The sequence below is a fragment of the Heteronotia binoei genome, chromosome 6 (assembly GCF_032191835.1).
Source record: "Heteronotia binoei isolate CCM8104 ecotype False Entrance Well chromosome 6, APGP_CSIRO_Hbin_v1, whole genome shotgun sequence".
NCBI lineage: Eukaryota > Metazoa > Chordata > Lepidosauria > Squamata > Gekkonidae > Heteronotia > Heteronotia binoei.
Window position 1 is genome coordinate 146,357,941 of NC_083228.1, and position 23,185 is coordinate 146,381,125.

A 23,185-nucleotide genomic window follows, 5' to 3' on the forward strand; every position below is an offset into this window, starting at 1 on the left:
CTTTTCCTTTGAGGAGGTGTCTGTCTGTTTCACCCAAGCAGAATGGGACCTGCTGGATCAGGGCCAGAAAACTCTCTACAGGGAAGTCATGCAGGAGAACTATTGGAGCGTCATCTCTCTGGGTAAGGAGGATCTTCCACAGGTGCCAAAGGTGTGAATTGCTCCACATGGGATAATGCATGAATCTAACTATTGCACAGCAATGCATCATTTTGAGGCCTCTCCAGATACTTGCCCGGGGGCATCTGAGGCCAGTGTTGTGGCCATCACCCCTAACCAGAGATGGTGTCCTGGCCAGAGGCAAGGATGAGGATGAGAGCCAGCAAGCCAGACATGTTCAGGTGCTCACACAGATTCCAGAAATTAGTCTCAGAAGTCCACAGACCCAAAGTGCACAAGCCAAAGGGTCGTTACCAGAAGAGGTAAACCGGAGAGTGTAGCCTGGAGGTCCAAGGGTCCTGCACAAGCTTGAGAGTCACAAAGATGAAGTCAAAGTCCAAGATCAAACACAGAAAAGGTCAGGTATTGTGGTAACAAAATCTAATGTCAAGTCGGCAGATTCAATAACGTGTTTTTGTTGTAACAAAGTAACTAGTTTATTGATATCATGGTTCTCGACTACAGTAAGATTGAAAGACTAAAGATCATACAGTCTCTCTCTCTCGGCTTGGCTTCGCGAACGAAGATTTAAGAAGGGTGCAATAGTCCACGTTTGGTGCAGGCTCGCTGGTGGCTGACAAGACCAATGTGGGACAGGCAGGTCCGGCCACAGCGGCTGCAGGGAAAAGTCTGATTTAGGGTTGGTCCTGTAGCAGTGCGATTCTTCCTCAATCTCCTTTTGTCCTCAAGACCAGCTATGCGTGTGTTCTCAAAGGAAGAGACAGCCTGGTGGATGGTGTGCCTCCATGCTTTGCGATCTGAGGCTAGGTCAGACCACTGGTGATGGTTGATGTGACAGGTGCTAAGGGATTTCTTCAAGGAGTCCTTGTACCTCTTCTTTGGTGCCCCTCTATTTCGATGGCCGGTGGAGAGTTCGCCATACAGGGCAATCTTGGGAAGGCGGTGGTTTTCCATCCTAGAAATATGCCCTGCCCAGCGCAGCTGCGTCTTCAACAGCAGTGCCTCGATGCTGGTAACCTCTGCCCGCTTGAGGACTTCAGTGTTGGTCACAAAGTCACTCCAGTGGATGTTGAGGATGGTGCGAAGGCAGCGCTGATGAAAGCGCTCAAGGAGTCGCAGGTGATGACGGTATAAAACCCACGATTCGGAGCCATAGATGAGGGTTGTCATCACAACCGCTTTGTAAACATTGATCTTTGTGCCTTTTTTCAGATGCTTGTTGCTCCACACTCTTTTGTGCAGTCGGCCAAATGCACGGTTTGCCTTTGCCAGCCTGTTGTCAATCTCCTTGTCGATCTTGGCATCTGAGGATATGATGCACCCCAGGTAGCTGAACTGCTGGACTGTCTTCAGAACTGATTCACCCACAGTGATGCAGGGAGGGTGATAATCTTCCTGGGGTGCAGGCTGGTGGAGAACTTCTGTCTTCTTCAGACTAACTTCTAGGCCGAATAGCTTGGCAGCCTCTGCAAAGCAGGACGTCATATGCTGCAGAGCTGATACCGAGTGGGAGACGAGTGCAGCATCGTCAGCAAACAGTAGCTCTCGGATGAGTTTTTCCATTGTCTTGGAGTGTGCCTTTAGTCGCCTCAGGTTGAACAGGCTGCCATCGGTGCGATAGCGGATGTAGACACCATCGTCCTCATCTAGATCTACTGCGGCTCTTTGGAGCATCATGCTAAAGAAGATCGTAAAGAGAGTTGGCGCGAGAACGCAGCCTTACATACAGTAGAATGCAATCATATAAGGTATACTTCAAAGGGATTCTTGCAGGGCACATTCACACATTGATGTTACAATTTCTTTCTCAGGCCTGCTTTGGCCTTGAGCGTCTCTTGGCTCCAACCTCCCCCGATGCCCAGCCTGAGAAGGCCTGATAAACTCTTTCACATATTCCCATTTCAAAGCAAAACTACATAACAAAAGAAAGGGAGGGGGGTGAGGAGAGCTCAACCTGGCAGCATTGGAATTCAGTATGGCTTTACCAAGGATGCTTCTCTCCTGAACCAAAGATTGAGCGTAGGCCTGACCAAAATCAAGAGCAGACTTGACATATGAACATATAAAGCTGCCTTATACTGAATCAGACCTTTGGTCCATCAAAGTCAGTATTGTCTTCTCAGACTGGCAGCGGCTCCCCAGGGTCTCAAGCTGAGGTTTTTCACGCCTATTTGCCTGGACCCTTTTGTGGAGATGCTGGGGATTGAACCTGGGACCTTCTGCTTCCCAAGCAGATGCTCTACCACTGAGCCACCATCCCTCCCCATCTAAGAGGATGACTTGTTGCTTCCACAACATGCAGGCTCCCACCAATTCCACCGTTGAACAACTCTTGCTGTTAAAAAGTTCCCCCTTGTATCCAGCATGTACGTTCCCTCTCTTAATTTAAACCTGTTATTGCAAGTCCTTTCCTCTGCTGCCAACATGAACAGCTCCCCACCTTTCTCTAAGTGACAGCCCTTGAAATACTTCACGAGAGCAATCATGTCCCCCCTCAACCTCCTCTTCTCCTGACTCAGAGCCAGCCATGCGTGACTCCTCTTCTCCTGAGGAGTCCTCCGCCACTGAGGATTTCATGCTAAGCTCAGGCTGGCCCAGAACAGAGATGCTCAGAAATGCTCTGGAAGGGACTTGATTCTGATTTCACTTTTCCTAATGCCGGCCCTTCTAAAACTTAGAAAGATTTATGAAGGACGTAAAACCGAGACACCACTAAACAGTGCAGTTTCTACAGCTCAGCAACAGAAAATCCTGAAAAGCTCACTGTTCTGTCTTACACATGAAATACGTGGTATTAGATAGTACCTGTAGTTGTGAAAGCAACGTCACCCCAGAGTCGGAAACGACTGGTGCTTGCACAGGGGACCTTTCCTTTCCTTGTTACTACATAAGTATTCCAACTATAGCCTAAATCAGGGGTGTGAACATGCAGCCTGGGGGCTGATTCAGGCCCTCAGAGGGCTGTCAGCAAAGGGTTCATTGAAGTTTCAAAATGATCAGACTCGTCTTTGTTGAAAACTAAGTTGACTTTATTGATAACTACAATGTTACTCTATGCATGGATTCATTGGAACTGATAACACATAGCTCGAACCATTGGCATTTATGAACAGCCTTCAAAGGATTTGTGCTTTAAACTATTTCCCATAATAAAGCTGCAGTTTGACCCTGCAAGTTACACTTTCACATGCCCGCTTATCTTTCACAGTTGATGGTTACATCCCCCTCCTGGTGATGTCCTTGCTGTTTTCAGGCGCCTGGAAAAGAGACGCCTGGGAAGTTAGCTGGGCGCTCTGCACTTCAAAGACCTCGATGGCCTTTGATACATTCATCTCCTTTCCCCCCCTTCCTTTTCACTATGCAGGGTAGCTGGGTTAGTAACATAAGGCGTTATTAAGCATTCGGGTTAGTAGGCAGCATATAACATATTCAGACAGCAAATGTATAACTTCAATGAAACATGTTCTGACAAGGGCTCCTATAAGCCCCCCTGAGCAACTGGATGTCATCTGCTTCCTTCTCCCCATCTCTTGCTTCCTTCTGCATCACAGCTTGCCTTACCAGGCTTGCTCAGTTCCACAGGAGCTACAGATCAAAGCCTCAATTTTCTCCACTGGCTGAGGCTCCTCCTTTGGGGAGGAAGGGGGGAGGGAGAGCTTGCAGGCTCACCCAACTGCACAATTGGCAAGACCTTGGAGTTTGTAGCTTAATGGTGTGCAATAATAGGAATCTTGCCATGCTCTGTATGAAAGCTGGTCAACGCTTCTAGTGAAACGGAGGGATATAAACACTACCTCATCACTGTGTTCAAGACTTCTGTGTGCAAGATTTATCTGCTGTACTAGACTACTTGGGATTTGGAACACTACGTGGTTTCCTCAGGAGCTGCTGGACCGTGGATTCCTGTAAAGTTGAAGGACTATTGGTTGGAATTGAAGCTGCCGATGTCAAAGGGCTTGCCATGTACTTGCGGGCGCCTAGGGCCTCTCTGTTTTCTGTAATTGCGATGGGAATGTTGGGGGAGGATGCACAGGGCTGCTTTTGCTGGCTAGCTTTCTTTTTTCACCACATTTTAAGAAGGATATTCTTATCCGCCACCACTACTGCTGCTCTACTAGAGTTTGGTGCCCTACTCCACTCTACTTTAGTTTCAATACATCCGTTTACCCCCCAAGGCAATGGTGGCAGCAGCACAGCCCGTTCCTTAGGCAAAGAGAAATAAATTTGCTGCACTGAAAGGTCATGTAGTCCCTCAGGAGAAGGCCTGAGGTGTCCCCTCCTTCCTCATTCACAGGGAGAGAGGGTGGGGAGCGTGGGTGACGGTGTGGAGCCAAGCTCCCTTTTCGCTTTTATCTGTACTCACCCTTTATTTTCTTCCCCTGGCAAACTTTGCCCTTCTCTGTGTTCCACCAGTAGACTCGGAAGAGGCAGGTAGAGGCAACTTCACTCATTTCCCCCTTGCCAGTGTGTCCACTTGAAACTCTGATCTGATCTCCTTCTCAGAGTAATGCTGATAGAAAAAAGTATTCAGTTTTTAAAAGCATATTTTTGTGCTTCTTAGTAAGCAGCCAACTTAGGACGCCTGATTTGTCTCCTAAAATTTAGTTTAAGCCTTTGGACTTGTTTTCCTCCCCCCTCATCTGTCCAGTGGCCAGCGCCTCTGGAGTTGTTCATTATGTATCTATATAAAAAACATTGATCATATACATAAAGGAAAAATTTAAGGGGTGCAATTTTTTACTTTTGCCCCACCCCACCCCTCAAAAATATGTAGATTTCTCTCCCCCCCCCCCATCCTCCCCCCCAAAGAAGACAGAAGTGTTAGAGAGGCTTTGGTGGAGAAAGACAACATCCTCACATCCCAAGAAAGGCTGGAGAGTTTCTCAAGGGGATCCCAAGAACAGATTTCCTTCCCAGATGAGCTGGCTGAGAGTGAGTATCCTGCACGGTCATGTCCAGGGAACAGGCAAGGAGTAGCCATGGGGGTTTTCTTCATTCACTTCTTTTTGATCAAGATTTAGTTTGGTACAATCATGCAGCCCGCTGAGTAAGGAGGGAGTGAGGCCTTCTGGGGACTGAGATTTGGAGAGTTAGGAACTCCTTCTGAGCAAGAGCGCTATGATCTTCTAGTCCTCCAGTGTGCTTTTTCAGGTTGTGCAAATAGGTTTCTCTGTTTCACTCAGCATTCTAGCACCGCTGGCTGGGGGAGAATCCAGTGTTCTGTTCACAGGGCCCCTCCCTTCTAACTACAGGAGTTTGGTCTAAAAGCTTTCTTTCCCGTGCTGCCGTGTGGAACAGCAGCGTGTTCATTTTTTCAATAAGTCATCTGGGAAAAGCCCTTAGATCTGCTCTGGGAGTTCCTGGTCCTTCCTGATAAAATCCCACACTTTTGCCCTGTTGCCTGGGGGGGTTTCCTGGATTGCAGCAAGAGGCACTGCTGGATGAGTCTCCACTTCCCCTGGGATTGCCCGCCAGCCAGCTAAGGCTAGGATCTGAATTAACCTGTAAGTCTGCATGAGAGCAATAGAAGTAAGAATGCTAGGTTATACTTTCTTCTTTGATATTTTTAAATCACTTATTATTCTTTTCAGTTGCCGAGCACCATCATCAATCAATCATGGCATTTAGGAACCATGGAAATTCATGGCATTCAGGAACCCTGCATGGCTTCTGGCTAGATGAGCCTGAAGTGTGTGTGTAAGGGAATTGGCATTGCAAGCTCAGCGGTGGCTCTTGAGGGGATGAGATATTCTTAAATGGTAGACATTTAGGGGAAAGGGGGGAGGTGGTTAAGATCAGGGAAGCTGGAGGAGGTTGAAGAGCCATTTCCGTCTGCAGTCACAAAGAAGTTTTTGGACCTTACCTGCCCTTCCAGGTGTTACAGAGATCTCTCTCTTTATTCCAGCAGAGGATGATCAGAGAAAAGAGGAGGGCAAGGAATTTGAGCAGAAGTTGCCAGATGGAGTTAAAGACTTGGAAGAAAACAGTCGAAATCAAGGAAGACCTAAGAGAAAGAAAGGCAGCTGTATGGATGAGAAGAGAAAAGGAAAAAAGCTTAATGTACATTTTCCAAAGAAGGGAATAATTAAGACATGTACATCCACTCAGTGTAGCAAGTACTTCAAAAATAGATCACAGCTCCTTGTGCACCAAAGAGTACACAGAGGCAAGAAAACTTTTGAATGTTCAAAGCATGGGAAAAGATTCAGTCACAGTGGCACTCTTCAACTGCATCAGCAAACCCATACAGAGGAGAAACCTTTTGAATGTTCACAGTGTGAAAAGAGATTCCGTCAGAGTGGCCATCTTCAACTGCATCAGAGAACTCACACAGGGGAGAAACCTTTTGATTGTTCAAAGTGTGGAAAGAGATTCCGTCAGAGTGGCCATCTTCAACTGCATCAGAGAATCCACACAGGGGAGAAACCTTTTGAATGGTCAGAGTGTGGAAAGAGATTCGGTCTCAGTGGCACTCTAAAATGGCATCAGAGAACCCACACAGGGGAGAAACCTTTTGAATGCTCAGAGTGTGGAAAGAGATTCAGTCAAAGTGGCCATCTTCACCAGCATCAGAGAACTCACACAGGGGAGAAACCTTTTGAATGCTCAGAGTGTGGGAAGAGATTCAGTCAGAGTGTCCATCTTCAACGGCATCAGAGAACCCACACAGGGGAGAAACCATTTGAATGTTCAGAGTGTGGGAAGAGATTTGGTCTCAGTGGCACTCTAAAACTACATCAGAGAACCCACACAGGGGAGAAACCTTTTGAATGTTCAGAGTGTGGAAAGAGATTTGGTCTAAGTGGCACTCTAAAACTACATCAGAGAACCCACACAGGGGAGAAACCTTTTAAATGCTCAGAGTGTGGGATGAGATTCAGTCACGGTAGTGCTCTAAAGCTACATCAGAGAACCCACACAGGGGAGAAACCTTTTGAATGCTCAGAGTGTGGAAAGAGATTCAGCCATACTAGCCATCTTCTACAGCATCAGAGAACCCACACAGGGGAGAAACCTTTTGAATGCTCAGAGTGTGGGAAGAGATTTAGTCAGAGTGCCCATCTTCAACGGCATCAGAGAGCCCACACAGGGGAAAAACCATTTGAATGTTCAGAGTGTGGGAAGAGGTTTGGTCTCAGTGGCACTCTAAAACTACATCAGAGAACCCACACAGGGGAGAAACCTTTTAAATGCTCAGAGTGTGGGATGAGATTCAGTCACGGTGGTGCTCTAAAACTACATCAGAGAACCCACACAGGGGAGAAACCTTTTGAATGCTCAGAGTGTGGAAAGAGATTCAGTCATAGTAGCTATCTTCAACAGCATCAAAGAACCCACACAGGGGAGAAACCTTTTGAATGCTCAGAGTGTGGGAAGAGATTCAGTCTCAGTTGCGATCTTCAACGGCATCAGAGAACTCACTCAGGGGAGAAACCTTTCGAATGCTCAGAGTGTGGAAAGAGATTCCGTCAGAGTGGCCATCTTCAACGGCATCAGAGAATCCACACAGGGGAGAAACTTTTTGAATGTTCAGAATGTGGGCGGAGATTTGGTCTCAGTGGCAATCTAAAACTACATCAGAGAACCCACACAGGGGAGAAACCTTTTGAATGCTCAGAGTGTGGAAAGAGATTCAGTAATAGTCGCCATCTTCAACTGCATCAGAGAACCCACACAGGGGAGAAACCTTTTGAATGCTCAGAGTGTGGAAAGAGATTCAGACAGAGTGGCCATCTTCAACGGCATCAGAGAACCCACACAGGGGAGAAGCCTTTTGAATGTTCAGAGTGTGGGAAGAGATTTAGTCACAGTTGTACTCTAAAACTGCATCAGAGAACCCACACAGGGGAGAAACCTTTTGAATGTTCACAGTGTGGAAAGAGATTCAGTCAGAGTGGCACTCTTCAACGGCACCAGAGAACCCACAGAGGGGAGAAACCATTTGGATGCTGAGAGTGGAAAGAGATTCAGTCATACTAGCCACCTTCAACTGCATCAGAGAACCCACACAGGGGAGAAACCATTTGAATGTTCAGAGTGTGGGAAGAGATTTGGTCTCAGTGGCACTCTAAAACTACATCAGAGAACCCAAACGGGAGAAACCTTTTGAATGCTCAGAGTGTGGAAAGAGATTCAGTCCTAGTAGCTATCTCAAACTGCATCAGAGAACCCATGCAGAGGAGAAACTTTTTGAATGTTCAGAGTGTGGGAAGAGATTTGGTCTCAGTGGCACTCTAAAACTACATCAGAGAACCCAAACAGGGGAGAAACCTTTTGAATGCTCAGAGTGTGGAAAGAGATTCAGTCATGGTAGCTATCTTCAACTGCATCAGAGAACCCACACAGGGGAGAAACCTTTTGAATGTTTGGACTGTGGGAAAAGATTCAGTCAAAGTGGCGATCTTCAACTGCATCAGAGAACCCACGCAAAGGAGAAACTTTTTGAATGTTGAGAGTGTGGGAAGAGATTTGGTCTCAGTGGCACTCTTCAACTACATCAGAGAACCCACACAGGGGAGAAACCTTTTGAATGCTCAGAGTGTGGAAAGAGATTCAGTCCTAGTAGCTATCTCAAACTGCATCAGAGAACCCACGCAGAGGAGAAACTTTTTGAATGTTCAGAGTGTGGGAAGAGAATTGGTCTCAGTGGCACTGTAAAACTACATCAGAGAAACCACACAGGGGAGAAACCTTTTGAATGCTCAGAGTGTGGGATGAGATTCAGTTACGGTTACACTCTAAAACTACATCAGCATGTTTTTGAAGCCCGCAAATACATTGTACTATTTCAGGTGGTGTTAAAGGGACACCACACTTTCCCCCTCGGGCAGAGTTGGCAAATAGCCACCCTTGATTGTTTCTTTATGAATCAGAAAACTCAGCTAAGGAAAGGTCAGAGGTCATTAAAGAGATTATTATTATCTTCAGATAAGTCAAGTTTGTGTTTTCAGTGCTCTGTGGATGTTTTTATTAGTTGGGCTTTGTTAAATATGTTAAAGGTTGGTGTGGCATTTCCCCCCTCCCCCCATTGTGTATAAAGTTCTTTCAAAATCCTCTTGCAGCTGCTTGGGACTCGCACTTTGGTCTATTCCTGAGCTTCATGAATGAACTCCACCCACTTTGGCCGCATTCATGATGTGGTTCAGTTAAGTTCTAGAGCCAGAGTGTTGGGTTAAGAAGACTTAGTGGGTCTGGGTTCAAATTCATCGTAGGCCTGGAAGCTCTTTAAATGCCTTTTAGCCAGTCACATTTTCGGGTTAACAGACTGTCCCTTAGTGACTTTCTTTCCTTTTCAGGGCTCCTACAATCAGGTGATCTTGAGCAGTGACTAAAATAATATACATTGTTTACTAGAGGGAAATATGTTAGACAAAAATCTGGTGACCAAGTAGGTTGTGTTTCAGTTCATGGTGGAAGACAGCAGATACTCAAGGCTGTGCTCAGCTTTTGGAGCTTCTGGGGTTTTTAAAATCCTTTCTCCCTTTAAACTCCTGTTTCGGGGGGTAGGGGGTTTTATATTTTCTTTCTTTGCTTCATTTCTCTGCTGTTCCATTTTATCTTTATATCTACTGAGGTTTTGAAGTCTTTATCTTATCTGCGTCTTTTTAGCTTTGGATCCCTTTGCTTGCCTTTTTCTCTTTTCTTCCCTTGTTAAGTGGGCAGGGGAGGGGGGGTCACACAAGGACACTGGTTTATCTCTTCTAATCCCTGTTTATATTCTATTCTTATTCTGCTGTACATCATCCTACCTCCCCTTTTTGGGGGAGGGAGTTTACCAGGAAAAGGAGAAAGTTTCACTTACCCGAGTTTTGGCTTGGTTTGTTTTTTTCTATCTCTGCTCTACTGTCTGGTAGCACTGCTTATTTATATATCACAGCTACTACCCTATCTACTGTGAGTTACCATTGAATTTTTTGAGTTTATTAGCCCTTGTATTAATCTATTTGTTAATATTTGGACTAGGGAAAGAGGTTGTCCTTTTGGGAACCCCCCCCCCCACACACACACACTATCTTCCAAGCAAAGCCAGCTTGATGACTTTTAAAACAAAATGCTGGGAATAACAATAACTTTAGCTCTCCAAGCTAACAGACCTTGCAAGAGAGTTGTTAGGATTCAATCTTGGGGTGCGGAGAGGGGCTTCTTCAAAGAGATGTGCTTGATAGGTGCAGAAATCTCAGAACTTCCATATTTATTCCTAGTGGTAAGTCGCAAGGTCTTGTGGGATGCATCTGTCATTTCTTCCTCCCGTTTGTCATTTCATATTTCCCTTTCCCGGAAGATCTCATAGTGGTTTCCTCTTTTCATCCAACCTTCTTTCCTTTCCGTGTTGAGTCTAGAGGCACCTTCAAGACCAATGAAGTTTTATTCCGCCTGTAAGGTTCTGTGTGCATGTGCACCTCTGATATGTGTGCACACACTTAAGCCTCTAATGTTGTTGGTTTTCAAGGTGCCGCTGGGCTCAAACACTGCATTGGTCTTCCCTCAAAATCAATTCAGAAGCTCCATTTGGGACAGAACACTGCAGCTCTGCTATTATCCTGCTTTTGGAACTTAGATAGAGCATGCATGTGATTCCCATTCTATAGTTTTCTCACTGGCTACCCATCAGTTAGTTATTTGGCTCAATTTAATGTGTTGGCTATTATATAGAAAGCCTTGGGCACTTGTATTTGCCAGACCGCCTCTCCCCCTCTGTGCCACCGCAAGAGCTCCTCTCCTCTGGGTGAGGTCTTCCGCAGGTGTCAGCCTGCAAGTGGGCAGATTCCGCAACCACCGATACACCTGTTGGGGCGCAGCCTGTATGTGGTCATGATCCTCTGCAAAACTGACTGGATCAGGAGAGCTTTTCTACCCAAGCAAGAGACCTGCACTGTACAAAACGACTTTGGTGTCTGTTACTGCATTTAACTTGGTGACACTGAGATCCTACGATGTTAATATTCTGTCGTTTAATGTGTCATGTTAAAACCTACATTTCGCTTCAGCTCTGATGTTAGATTTCTGATTGGTTCTAACCCTAATCCTGAGCCCGCCTTTGGCGGGGGAGGGCGGGATATAAGAATAAAACTTACTTACTTACTTACTTGTGCTGTTTATTGAACACCCTTTCTTGTTCATTGTATTGGCTCACCTCTGCAACGCTTTAAAAGAGGCCTGCCTTTCAAAATCCCCGACAGACAAGCGGACCTCCTGTAGCATTGCTTGAATGGTCCCTGTCTTCTCTGGGCTAATTTTTCACTCCTTTTGATTTCCTGCCTAGCTTTGTGTTAGAATCATAGAATCCTAGAGTTGGAAGGGACACCCAGGCTCATCTAGTCCAACCCCCTGCACAATGCAGAAAACTCACAAACCCCTCCCCCTAAAGTATAGAATCATCAGTGTTGGCTGACAACGTGTCTGAGTGACCACAGCGAAGTTTTAAACCTCAACCTAATGACCGGATTTTCTCAACCAAGTTTATTTATTTATTTATTCCTCGCACTTATATCCCGGCTCCCCGCCGAAGCAGGCTCAGGGCGGCAAACAATCAAACACCAAACAATAAAACAGTGAGTAAACAATTAAAATTAACAATCGTTACCAGTTAAACCATTTAAAACAGTTTAAAATAATTTAAAACGGTTTTTGGTGCTAGTATTGGTACCATTACATTCAGCGATGTTGAGCATCTATTTGTACTGTAGTTTAACGAAACGCAAGTCGAAATAGAATTGTTTTGCAGGCCTCGTGGAACTGGGCAAGGTCCCGCGAGGCCCTTACATCTTCTGGGAGTTGGTTCCACCAGTGGGGGGGCAGCAATTGAGAAGGCTCTTTCTCTGGTAGCCTTCAATCTCGCCTCCCTCGGCCCGGGGATTGACAGTAAATGCTGCGATCCAGATCTAAGTACCCTCTGGGGAACACGTGGGGAGAGACGGTTGGCACTTTAAAGGCACCTTGAATCTTCTCCTTTAAAAAAATTGCCATGAAAGTAATTCTTTTATCTGCTTCTGTGCACAACAGCTAGTAAAAGGTTAAAGCAGACAAGACAGTGCTGCAGTTCCTAGAGAGGATACCACAAGGAGGAGAGAAAGACTGAAGTCCTCCAACATCCTCCTCCTGGGATCTGGCTTTGCTTGCAGGAGAGCTGGAGGACGGGGCCTTGAGAAGCCAGACTGGGGAGTGCTTTGATGGGCAAAGAGGGGGGTGGACTGGAAGGAAAAGCTGCGCCAGGCTGGGCAACCCAGCAAGGGGGTCCCACTCTGTCCCACATGGTGAGCGAGGCCAGGAAGAAGGAGGTCAGGCAGGACCAGATGTGGATAATTTGAGAAAGCTGGGAGAGCGAGAGCCTTTCCGGGTTCCCCAGGGAGGCCCATACCAGAAGGCGGGGGCCACAACAGAGAAGGCTCATGTGCAGTCAGTGGCTGATTTTGCCCATTGGCAGGGTGGCCCCTAGAGGAGGCCCTGCTCAGATGAAGCTGGAGAGGTGGGGAAAGGGAGCAGACAATGAGGGACAGTTTGCCCATGCCATCCCCCCGATACAGTCAGGGTTGCCAACCTCCAGGTGGGACTGACAGACAAGCTGCTGAAACACTGGGAGAGCACGATTTTGACAATGGTGAATCACATTGAATTCAGTGATATCTGCAAACTGGCAGAAGCGCTGAAGGACCACTCTGGCTGGATGTTGCGCATCGTGGCAGAACGGCGAGAATTTACAGGTCAGAATTTGTGTGGCCTGGAGAGGGACTAAAATCATCCCGTTTGTGTGTATTCAGTGCACATGGATTCAGCTTTGATTTGGAGTGAAACAGGAACGGATCTACATGATTTTTGAGGGGGGGGGGGCAAATTAAAAAATGACACCCCCTTATGGGCCATTCTATCTTATGGTCCCATAGAATACAATGGGCTCCATACCCAATTTGGCACCCCTCCCCTCTGTCAGCATCCGGGGCAAACACCCCCCTCTGCCCCCCTCCCCTAGATCCAGCCCTGGAGTGAAATAATATATTGCAGTATTTGAAGTGTTTACTGTGTTGTGATTTTATAGCAGTACACAGTGTTTTGTTTGTGATTGTTCAGCCTCGCCTGTGTTATTTCCTGTTTGCTTACAAAATAGGACCAGAGAGCCCTCTTGGCTTCCCCCAAACCAGGACAGCTGCCACTGAAACATGGGCCTTCCTAGCTTCCTGAAAGTTTTGACCACCCGTGAATTGTGAGTCCAATTACATGATGACAGAAGGGACTCCCACTCCCTCTCTCTCTCTCTCGGCTTGACTTCGCGAACGAAGATTTAAGAAAGGTGCAGTAGTCCACGTCTGCTGCAGGCTTCCTGGTGGATGACAAGACCAATGCGGGACAGGCAGGTCTGGCCACAGTGGCTGCAGGGAAAAGTCTGATTTGGGGTTGGTGCTGTAGCAGTGCGATTCTTCCTCAATCTCCTTTTGTCCTCAAGACCAGGTATGCGTGCGTTCTCAAAGGAAGAGACAGCCTGGTGGATGGTGTGCCTCCATGCTTTGCGATCTGAGGCTAGGTCAGACCACTGGTGATGGTTGATGCGACAGGTGCCAAGGGATTTCTTCAAGGAGTCCTTGTACCTCTTCTTTGGTGCCCCTGTATTTCGATGGCCGGTGGAGAGTTCGCCATACAGGGCAATCTTGGGAAGGCGGTGGTTTTCCATCCTGGAGATATGCCCTGCCAAGCGCAGCTGCGTCTTCAACAGCAGTGCTCGATGCTTGTAACCTCCGCCCGCTTGAGGACTTCAGTGTTGGTCACAAAGTCACTCCAGTGGATGTGGAGGATGGTGCGAAGGCAGCGCAGATGAAAGCGCTCAAGGAGTTGCATGTGATGACGGTATAAAACCCACGATTCGGAGCCGTAGATAAGGGTTGTCATCACAACCGCTTTGTAAACATTGATCTTTGTGCCTTTTTTCAGATGCTTGTTGCTCCACACTCTTTTGTGCAGTCGGCCAAATGCACGGTTAGCCTTTGCCAGCCTGTTGTCAATCTCCTTGTCGATCTTGGCGTCTGAGGAGATGATGCACCCCAGGTAGCTAAACTGCTGGACTGTCTTCAAAACTGATTCACCCACAGTGATGCAGGGAGGGTGATAATCTTCCTGGGGTGCAGGCTGGTGGAGAACTTCTGTCTTCTTCAGACTAACTTCTAGGCTGAATAGCCTGGCAGCCTCTGCAAAGCAGGACGTCATATGCTGCAGAGCTGATACCGAGTGGGAGACAAGTGCAGCATCATCAGCAAACAGTAGCTCTCGGATAAGTTTTTCCATTGTTTGCTTACAAAATAGGACCATAGAGCCCTCTTGGCTTCCCCCAAACCAGGACAGCTGCCACTGAAACATGGGCCTTCCTAACTTCCTGAAAGTTTTGACCACCCGTGAATCCTGAGTCCAATTACACGATGACGGAAGGGACTCCCACTCCACTGTAAGGGTAAAGAGACACCCCCCCACCCCGGGCAGCCTGTGCTTGTAGGCATCAGTGCCCCGCTAGGAGACTTGTTAAAAACAAAAACCAGAACAACCCTGTGAAGTAGGCCAGTCTATATGTTCAACACCCACCTATGGAAAATATTTTTTTAAAATAAAAGATTTCCACCCCTGCCCATCCTGTTCACCACATCAGCTGTGACTTTCCCAGCCCACTTCCTGCCTTGGAGGAAAGGAGACGGGGCTTCGAACTGCAGTGGGGAGACCAGGAAGCCCCAGATACAAAGACGTCCCTTCAAAGGACGCAGCAGGTCAGCTCCCGTTTCCCTCTGGCCCTTTTGGTTGAGTAACAAGGCGGCCTGGTAAATCTTATATATAGGAATCACTTTGGGGGTGGGGGAGAAAAACCCAACGGGGGGGGGGTCTCAGCAACAGAGACTCTGAGTTGCCTGCAGAAGAGCCCCAGTCTAGTCACCAGTTTAAAAGGACAGGTACATACAGGAGAGCGGCTGCCAGTCACAACAATGGGCACTCTTGAGAGATGAAGGGTCCTTCAGCATAAGACAGAGCCCCCCTTCCTCTTTCCATGGCCCAGAGGTTCATGGCTCAGTGGTAGCAGAGCATGCCTGGTTCAATCCCTGGAATCTCCAGTTAAATGGACCAGGCAGTGGGTGATGCGAAAGACCTCGGCCTGAGACCCTGCAGAGCCGCTGCCAGTCTGAGCAGACAACACTGGCTGTGATGGGCCCCAGGGCTGGGCGGCTGCCTGAGAGCACTGAGGACTAGCACCGTCTGTAGGCTGAGAGGAAAGCGAGGATTAGGCGGGAGGGGGCTGTGGCTGAGGGGCAGAGCATCCGCTGGGCGTGCAGAAGGTCTCCTGTCCAAAGACTGGGGGGAGGCAGTGCTGTGAAGAGCTCCTGAGGTCCTGGGGAGGCCCTGCCAGTCTGAGTGGGCAATACTGGCCTGGATGGGGGCGGGGAGGGCGGGGTCTTTTTTCGTGCCAGGCAGCTCCACAGGTGGGCATCCCAGGAAGTGCAGGGGGCTTCCCGAGTTCTTCCCAGAATCCCCGGGGAAACGCTTTGCAGGCTTCCTGACTGCAATTGTAGGCGCACGTGCGTTGCTCGAGGGGGCGTCCCGGAGTGCTGAGCGGCGGATCCCGAGGAGGATTCACCCCCCCCCTTCCTTCCTCCTGTCGGCGGTGCGAGGCGGCCCCTCCCAGAGCGTCGCCTGCCAGGAGGCTCCGAGGCCCGCGGGCTGCAAGGCTGAGCTCTCCCCGCCCCCCGAAGGTACCGCACCGGCTTCAGGGCTTTGCAAGCCGCCCGAAGCAGCGGGGAGGGAGCCCCGCCGGGAAGGAGCCGCAGCCCGGGCCGAGGTCTCTGCCGGAACCCGGGGGGTGGGGAGGGGGCGCCTCTCCCTTGCCAAGCGCGGGCCCCCGAGGGGAAGGACGCCCCTTAGACGGGCAAGCCCCGCTGCTGCTGCTGCTGCTGCTCCGGGAGGGGGAGGCCAGAAAGAGGCGCTGCAGCCTAACTGGGGCGTCGGGGGAGCAGGAGGAGGAGCGCCATCGAAGGCAGCCCCGGCCCCGCTCCGCCTTCCCCAGCAGCGCCCCGACGGGGAGAGCTGCGCCCGCACAGGCCGGCGGGGACGGAGCAGAGGAAAGCGGGGAGGCGGCCAGGGAGGGGCCCCGCCTTTGGGACACGGGAGAGGGGGGCGGCTGCAGGGACCCCCTTCCCTCCCCCACCCAGGCTCCGCAGCCTGCTGCTGCTGCAGGGAAAGCCCCCCCCGCCCCTCCCCCGGTGCTCTCCAGGAGAAGGGGGGCAGGAGGAAGCGGGCTGGCCAGGCTTGGGGGGGGCTCCTCCCGCCTGCAACCCCCCCCCCCAGCTGCCCCCTGCCTTCCAGGGGGGTCGCTGGTGCCCTCTTTCCCCCTCCCCTGCGTGGAAACCAATTCCCTTAGGGTACAATGGAGAATTAATCCACGGGTAAAAGGGGGGGGGGCTGTTTGGTTGTTTTTAAGGTAGAGGCACCAAATTTGCAGCACAGCATTGGATGCCCCTCCTCAAAATACCCTCCAAGTTTCAAAAAGATTCAATGGGGGGGGTTCAATAATGTGAGCCCCAAAAGAAAGTGCCCCTATTCATTATTATTTGCTGTGGAGGGAAGGCATTTATAAGGCGTGCTGTCCCTTTAAATGTTATGGACCCCCACAGCTTTTGAAAGAGGTGCTCTTGCCTAGCCCTTCAAGTCTCTTGAAGAAATACAGAGGATGGTTCAGGGGTCACCAGTCCCCCTGGTCCTTTGGGGGCTCCAGTTCCCCTTAAGAATCAGCCCCTTGGACACACTGAACCCATATAGTGAGAGGCTAAGCTTGTAACATGCATAAAAAGACAAACAGAGACAGTTAACTTCCAAAGAATGAAGCAGGCATGTCTAAAATAGCTTGGTATGTCATATAACAATATTCTATTAAACCAGGTCTATAAACCGCAAGAAGCACTTTAGTTCTGGTCCACCAGGGGAATTCTCATTCGCTTTCCTTGTGACATGTGACTGTCTCTGTATCTCTTTACAGTCAGGTGACTCAAGGCATCTCTATCCAGTCGGAGGTGACCCAGGAGAAGGGGGGGGAGATGGAAGAGCAGGACCCAGAAGGAGCTGCAGCTGGCAAGACGGCAAGCATGGCTCAGTGGTCGTAGAGCATGCCTGGTTCAGTCTCTGGCATCTCCAGTTAAATGACCCACCATGTCTTGTAAGCCGCCCTGAGCCTGCTTCGGCAGGGAGGGCGGGGTATAAATAAAAATTTATTATTATTATTATTATTATTATTATTATTATTATTATTATTATTATTATTATTATTATTATGTGAAGGACCTCGGCCTGAGACCCTGCAGAGCCGCTGCCGGTCTGAGCAGAAAACACTGGCTGTGATGGGCCCCAGGGCTGGGCGGCTGCCTGAGAGCACTGAGGACTAGCACCGTCTGTAGGCTGAAAGGAAAGCTGGGATTAGGGGAGCGGGGGCTGTGGCTCAGGGGCAGAGCATCCGCTTGGCATGCAGAACCAAGGTCTCCTGTCCAACCTCCCGTTCAAAGACCCTCCTGGGGAGTGAGTGATGTGAAGGACTCCTGAGGTCCTGCAGAGGCCCTGCCAGTCTGAGTGGACAATACTGGCCTGGATGGATCAAGGGGAGGGGTCTGATTTAGGGAAAGGCAGCATCACAGGTGGGTACCACAGAAAGTGAAGGTGTCTTCCTGAATGCCCAGGGAAACACATGCCAAGCTCCCTCTCTAGGATTCTGGGCAAAAATGTTATGCTTGCTGGGCAGCCCAAAGTGCTGATGATACTCCCCCTCCCCAAATAAATACATCTGGGTTTCAAGGATTAATCCTTCCCTTGTTTGTAAGAGAAAAAACTCTCCTTCCTTCTGCCCCCGGTGCAAGAAGGCCCCTCCCAGGCGTCTGGGACCAGCCCCCAAAGGCACGAAGGCTGCAAGGCTGAGTCTCCCTGCAAAAGGGGCAGGATATTTTTCTCTTGTTCTGCAACCCAGAGGAGTCCAGGCGTGTGGAAGAGCTGCGATCCCGGCAGAGCAGAGGCCGGGCCCAGGGGGCGCTGGAATCCCGGAAGGGAAGGGGAGGAAGGCTTGCATGCCGGGTCGGCCTTTGCAAAGGGGCCCCCGGAACAGAAGACGTGGAAGCTCTGCTGCCAGAGGTGGGGTGCTGCGCCGGTGGGGCAGGAGGGGCCGAAGGGAAGAGCAGCAGCCGGGCCTCCTGCGACCCTCCCCCGGTTGCAAAGGCTGCAGCAGCTCCGAGCACCACGAGGGCCGGAGAGGGGAAGGCGAGGCGGCCAGGTAGGGAAGGGGGCCTTGCAGCACCCAAGGGTGACCGGGGGGGGAGAGAAAGGAGGCGCGCCTGGAGCCCCCTGGATGATGCTGCAGCCAAGAGCATCGATGGCCCCCCGGCCATTCCCCAGACTCCATCCCCTTCCTCTCGCACGTCTTCTGCTGCGGGGCTACCTTGCTGCACCGCCGCCCCCTTTCCCCGCACACCTGAACTGCCCGGGGACAAGCTGAGAGCCAGTGGGGTGTCATGCGGTTAATGCAGGGACTCTTATCGGGGAGAGCTGGGTTCGATTCCCCTCTGCTCCACGGAAGCCTTTATGGGCCTGGGTCCTTCTGACACTTCAGGCTTGTCATTGCCCCCCCCCCCCCCCCCGTGTTGTGTGGGCGGGGGGTGGGTGGGCTTGGGAAGGTGAAAGCTATTCTAGGCCCTGCCTGGGTTGAACCCCAAACCAGAGTGGTGGCTGGAAGCTAGTTATGGCCCGTTTCCGCTGACCAGCAAACTAGCATAGGACATAATGAAGATGCTTAAGAAATACAAGGACTAAACAGGGATAGCAGGCTCAGTTTTCCTGGTCACCGTTTGTTTGAATTTAATTTGGGGGATAATCATAGAGATGCAAATATCAGAATTGGAGATGGATATGTAAATGTATCTTCTTAACTGGAATGTTGAGAGTAATTCACTGAGCCCCTGTGGTTACATTATCATGATACCCAGTCCTGCAACTGCCCTGAGAGTTTCCTTCTAGTTGTGACAAGAGCCATGGGGAGCTGGTTTTCAACCTTCCCAAAAGACATATTTGCTGGAGATCTAACCAGGTGAACCCTGCAGTTCAAAGGTGGACCCCATGGCTTTTGAAAGAGGTGCTCTTGCCTAACCCTTCAGGTCTACTGAAGAGATACAGACAACGGTTAAGCGGTCACCAGTCCCCCTTGTCCTTTTGCGGCTCAAGTTTCCCTTAAGAATCAGCCCCTTGGACAGACTGAACCCATGTAATGAGAGGCTAAGCTTGTAACATCCTTAAAGAGCTCAACAGACACAATTAACTTTTCCAAAGAATGAAGCAGGCATGTCTAAAATAGCTTGCTATGTCATATAACAAAATTATATTAAACCAGGTGTACAAACCACAAGATCATTTTATTTCTGATCTACCAGGGCAGTTCTCATTCGCTTTCCTTCTGATAATGTTACTGTCTCTATCTCTTTACAGTCAAGTGACTAAAGGCATCTCCATCCAGTCGGAGGTGACCCAGGAGAAGGGGAGGGAGATGGAAGAGCAGGACCCAGAAGGAGCTGCAGCTGGCAAGACAGCAAGCAAAGGCCCCCCTCCCACCCAAGCTGGGGGTGGTGGTGAAGGCTGGGAAAGCCCCATGCCAGAGACACCTTCTCAGGTCACGGAGATCTCAGAGGTGCATAGCCAACACTTCCGGCAGTTCCAGTACCGTGAGGCTGATGGGCCCCGAGAGGTTTGCAGCCGGCTCCATCGACTCTGCATCCACTGGCTGAAGCCAGAGAGGAACTCCAAGAAGCAGATGGTGGACCTGGTGATCCTGGAGAGGTTCCTAGCCCTCCTGCAACAGGAAATGCAGCGCTGGGTCAGGGAATGTGGGCCGGAGACCAGTTCCCAGGCGGTGGCCTTGGCCGAAGGCTTCCTCCTGAGTCAGGCCGAGGAGAAGAGGCAGGCAGAGCAGGTGAGGGGTTTCCTCCAGCTGTGTCCAAGTCAAGCAAGGATATCAAACATCATCCTAAAGTTTCCCTGAGAGATATTGGCCCAAGTGTTCAGCCAAGTGGGCTGAAGTTGAATCCAGCGAAGACAGAGGTCCTTTGTTTGGGTCGCGGCAGGCCAGGGGAGGAGATCTCCCTACCAGCCTTTGACGGTGCATCGCTGATACCAGTGCGCAGGGTCAAGAGCTTGGGAGTGCTACTGGAGCCTTCCTTGACAATGGAGGTACGGATAGCAGCCACTGCTAAAGCCGCCTTCTTCCATCTTAGGAGGGCGAAGCAGCTGGCCCCCTTCCTGGAACGCGGCGACCTAGCAACAGTGATCCATGCAACGGTCACCTCGAGGTTGGACTACTGTAATGCCCTCTACATGGGGCTGCCCGTGTACCGAACTTGGAAACTGCAGCTAGTGCAGAATGCGGCAGCCAGGGTGTTAGTGGGACTACCCCAGTGGGAACACATGCAGCCTAGGTTGCGGGAGCTGCACTGGCTGCCAATTGTGTTCCGAGTTCATTACAAGGTGCTGGTTATTACCTTTAAAGCCCTATATGGCCGAGGACCTGCCTACCTTAGGGACCGCCTCTCTCCATATATCCCCCAGAGTGCACTGAGATCTAGCTCCTAAAATCTCCTAAAAATCCCTGGACCAAGGGAGGCCAAATTGAAAACAACACAAGAGCAGACCTTCTCAATAATGGCTCCCCATTGGAGGAATCAACTACCAGCGGAGGTTCGAGCCCTGCGGGACTACAATCCTGAAGTGACACCTAGCCATCTGATATATACTGTGTTGTACTACAGCACCTTTAACTGTTGTGGTTTTAATTAATTTATTTGAATGTATTTTATTGTATAATGTATTTACCGTAATCACGGCACATGCCATGTCTGTGAGCTGCCCTGAGCCTGCCTCGGCGGGGAGGGCGGGATATAAATAAAAGTTGTTATTATTAATCATTTGAATGGGAGATTTAACAGCCTCCTTCAGCAGCCTCTTCTACTAGAGATTTTCTTATCACTCCAGATGTCTCATTGGGTCTGCTGATGGAAGAGTGCAGAGTCTGGGAGTGGGGCAGGATCCGTTGCTTGGTCTCTTCTCTGTTCCATATCTTCTCCTTCTCACTCACTGCTCTTTCAGATGTGGGGACCATCCATGGAGAGAGAAGCTCCATTCCCTGAGGCAGAACGAGGTTCCTTGGAGGAAGGGCAGAGGGCGCAGGCCCAGCAGGGTGCCCAAGATGCCCTCTCTTGTGGTAAGGGCTCCTTTTGCCTGCTTATACTTGGGGCACCCCATGAATGTGATGGGTAGAGAGTTCAGGTCAGCTAATACATTCAGTACTTCTTCACATAACAGACAGCACTGAATGTCCACTCACTGTGAATCTTCTCAAAGGGGGGATTAGACATATTCACTGAAGTTTCACTATCTGTGATTCTTCTGAAAGGGGATTAGACAGAATTATAGAGGGCAGTTCCTCCCATTAATTAGAATATTCATTTCTCACCTTCCTTCCATAGGAGGAACTCAGGGTGGCTCAAAAAAGGAAACTAAAGTTAGACAAACGTGGGCGGAGCTATTCATCCTGGTGAATACAGGGAGCCTCTGCCTTCTGGGCCTGCACTGAACACTGAAAACCAGTTTGTAGGGAGCGAATAACCATGGGAAAATTCAGCTTCTGTGCCTGTTCTTACAGGGACACCTGGCAGGCCGCTGAAGGGAATAGGGTGCTGCAGGAGGGATGACCGGCTGTTTCCTCAAACCCCAGAGATTTGGGGGAGGGCCTTGGGGTGAAGCTTGGCTCTGATACTATCCTGGATTCTTCAGAAGCGCTCAAGTGGGTCTGGATTTTGGGCTGAATGTGAGGGTGACATGTCATGTGACGTCATTTCCACCCCCAGTCCAGACTCAAGAGCCCAGCTGGCAGGAGAAGGGGATTCCTGGGCGTTTGGTCTGATCCAGCAGGGATGCTGTGACCTTTGGAACTCCAGAGTTCACAGGGAACATTTTTACGTCTCACAGAAGTCTCAAACATGTTGGCAGCATTTATCACCCCCTGAGGCTCATGGATACTTCTCTTCTGCCTTTCCCACAGTTTAGCAAAAGGTTGTGCTGAGTGTGCACAGGATAAGGTTTCCAACTCCTGGGAAGGGAATGTGTGAAGTGAGCAACAAACAAGCAATTGGAATAAGAGTCTCAACAAACAGCCTTCCTCCTTTCTCTTCCTAACAGGCAGTGGAGAGATGCTGATCCATCATCTTTCCAGAGTTGTGGAAACTGCCGCTTTATCTCTAGTCCAGGTAGGGGAAATGAGCAGGGGACAGCCTGGGTTTCCTCTTACTTTCTCGCGGGGGCTTTTGCTCCTGCAGTTTCTACAATGCTCCAGGTGAGTGAGGTTCTGACCACCACTCCCTTTACCCATATAAACCCATACATCCTATTCCACCCCAGACAACTCCCTTCCAGTGTGCAGTCTCTGCCTGGCATCATCTCTGATGAGGGAATCTGCTTTTTCTTCCAGTGCCCCTTTTCCTTTGAGGAGGTGTCTGTCCGTTTCACTACAGCAGAGTGGGACCTGCTGGATCCGGGCCAGAAAACCCTCTACAGGGAAGTCATGCAGGAGAACTATCTGAGCGTCATCTCTCTGGGTAAGGAGGATCTTCCACAAGTGCCAAAGGTGTGAATTGTTCCGCATGGGATGATGCATGAATCAAACTATTGCACAGCAATGCATCATTTTGAGGCCTCTTCAGATACTTGCCCGGGGACAACTGAGGCCACTGATGTGGCCGTCACCCCTAACCAGAGATGGTGTCCTGGCCAGAGGCAAGGGTGGGGATGAGAGCCAGCAAGCCAGACATGTTCACGTGCTCACACAGATTCCAGAGTTCAGTCTCAGAAGTCCACAGACCAAAAGTGCACCAGCCAAAGAGTTGTTACCAGAAGGGGTAAACCAGAGAGTGTAGCCCGGAAGTCCAAGGGTCCTGCACAAGCCAGAGAGTCACAAAGCTGAAGTCAAAATCCAAGGTCATACAAAGATAGAGTCAGGTGTTGTGGTCACAAAATCTAAGAAGATGAC

General features: G+C 49.8%; 2 protein-coding genes across 2 annotated transcripts in view; both read left to right on the forward strand.

The window, feature by feature from the left end:
• Nucleotides 1-306: 306 nt before the first annotated feature.
• On the forward strand, nucleotides 307-8,073 carry LOC132574401 (zinc finger protein 658B-like). The gene is made up of 2 exons (XM_060242763.1): nucleotides 307-422; nucleotides 6,459-8,073. The coding sequence occupies exons 1-2, from the start codon at nucleotides 307-309 to the stop codon at nucleotides 8,071-8,073; spliced, it is 1,731 nt and encodes a 576-aa protein (XP_060098746.1).
• Nucleotides 8,074-12,715: 4,642 nt separating this feature from the next.
• LOC132574402 (uncharacterized) overlaps nucleotides 12,716-23,185 on the forward strand; it is a 69,763-nt gene continuing 59,293 nt past the window's right edge. Inside the window, exons 1-2 of the mRNA XM_060242764.1 lie at nucleotides 12,716-12,821; nucleotides 18,092-18,391. Coding sequence (XP_060098747.1) covers nucleotides 12,716-12,821; nucleotides 18,092-18,391 — 406 coding nt within the window. The remainder of the gene's footprint in view (nucleotides 12,822-18,091; nucleotides 18,392-23,185) is intronic.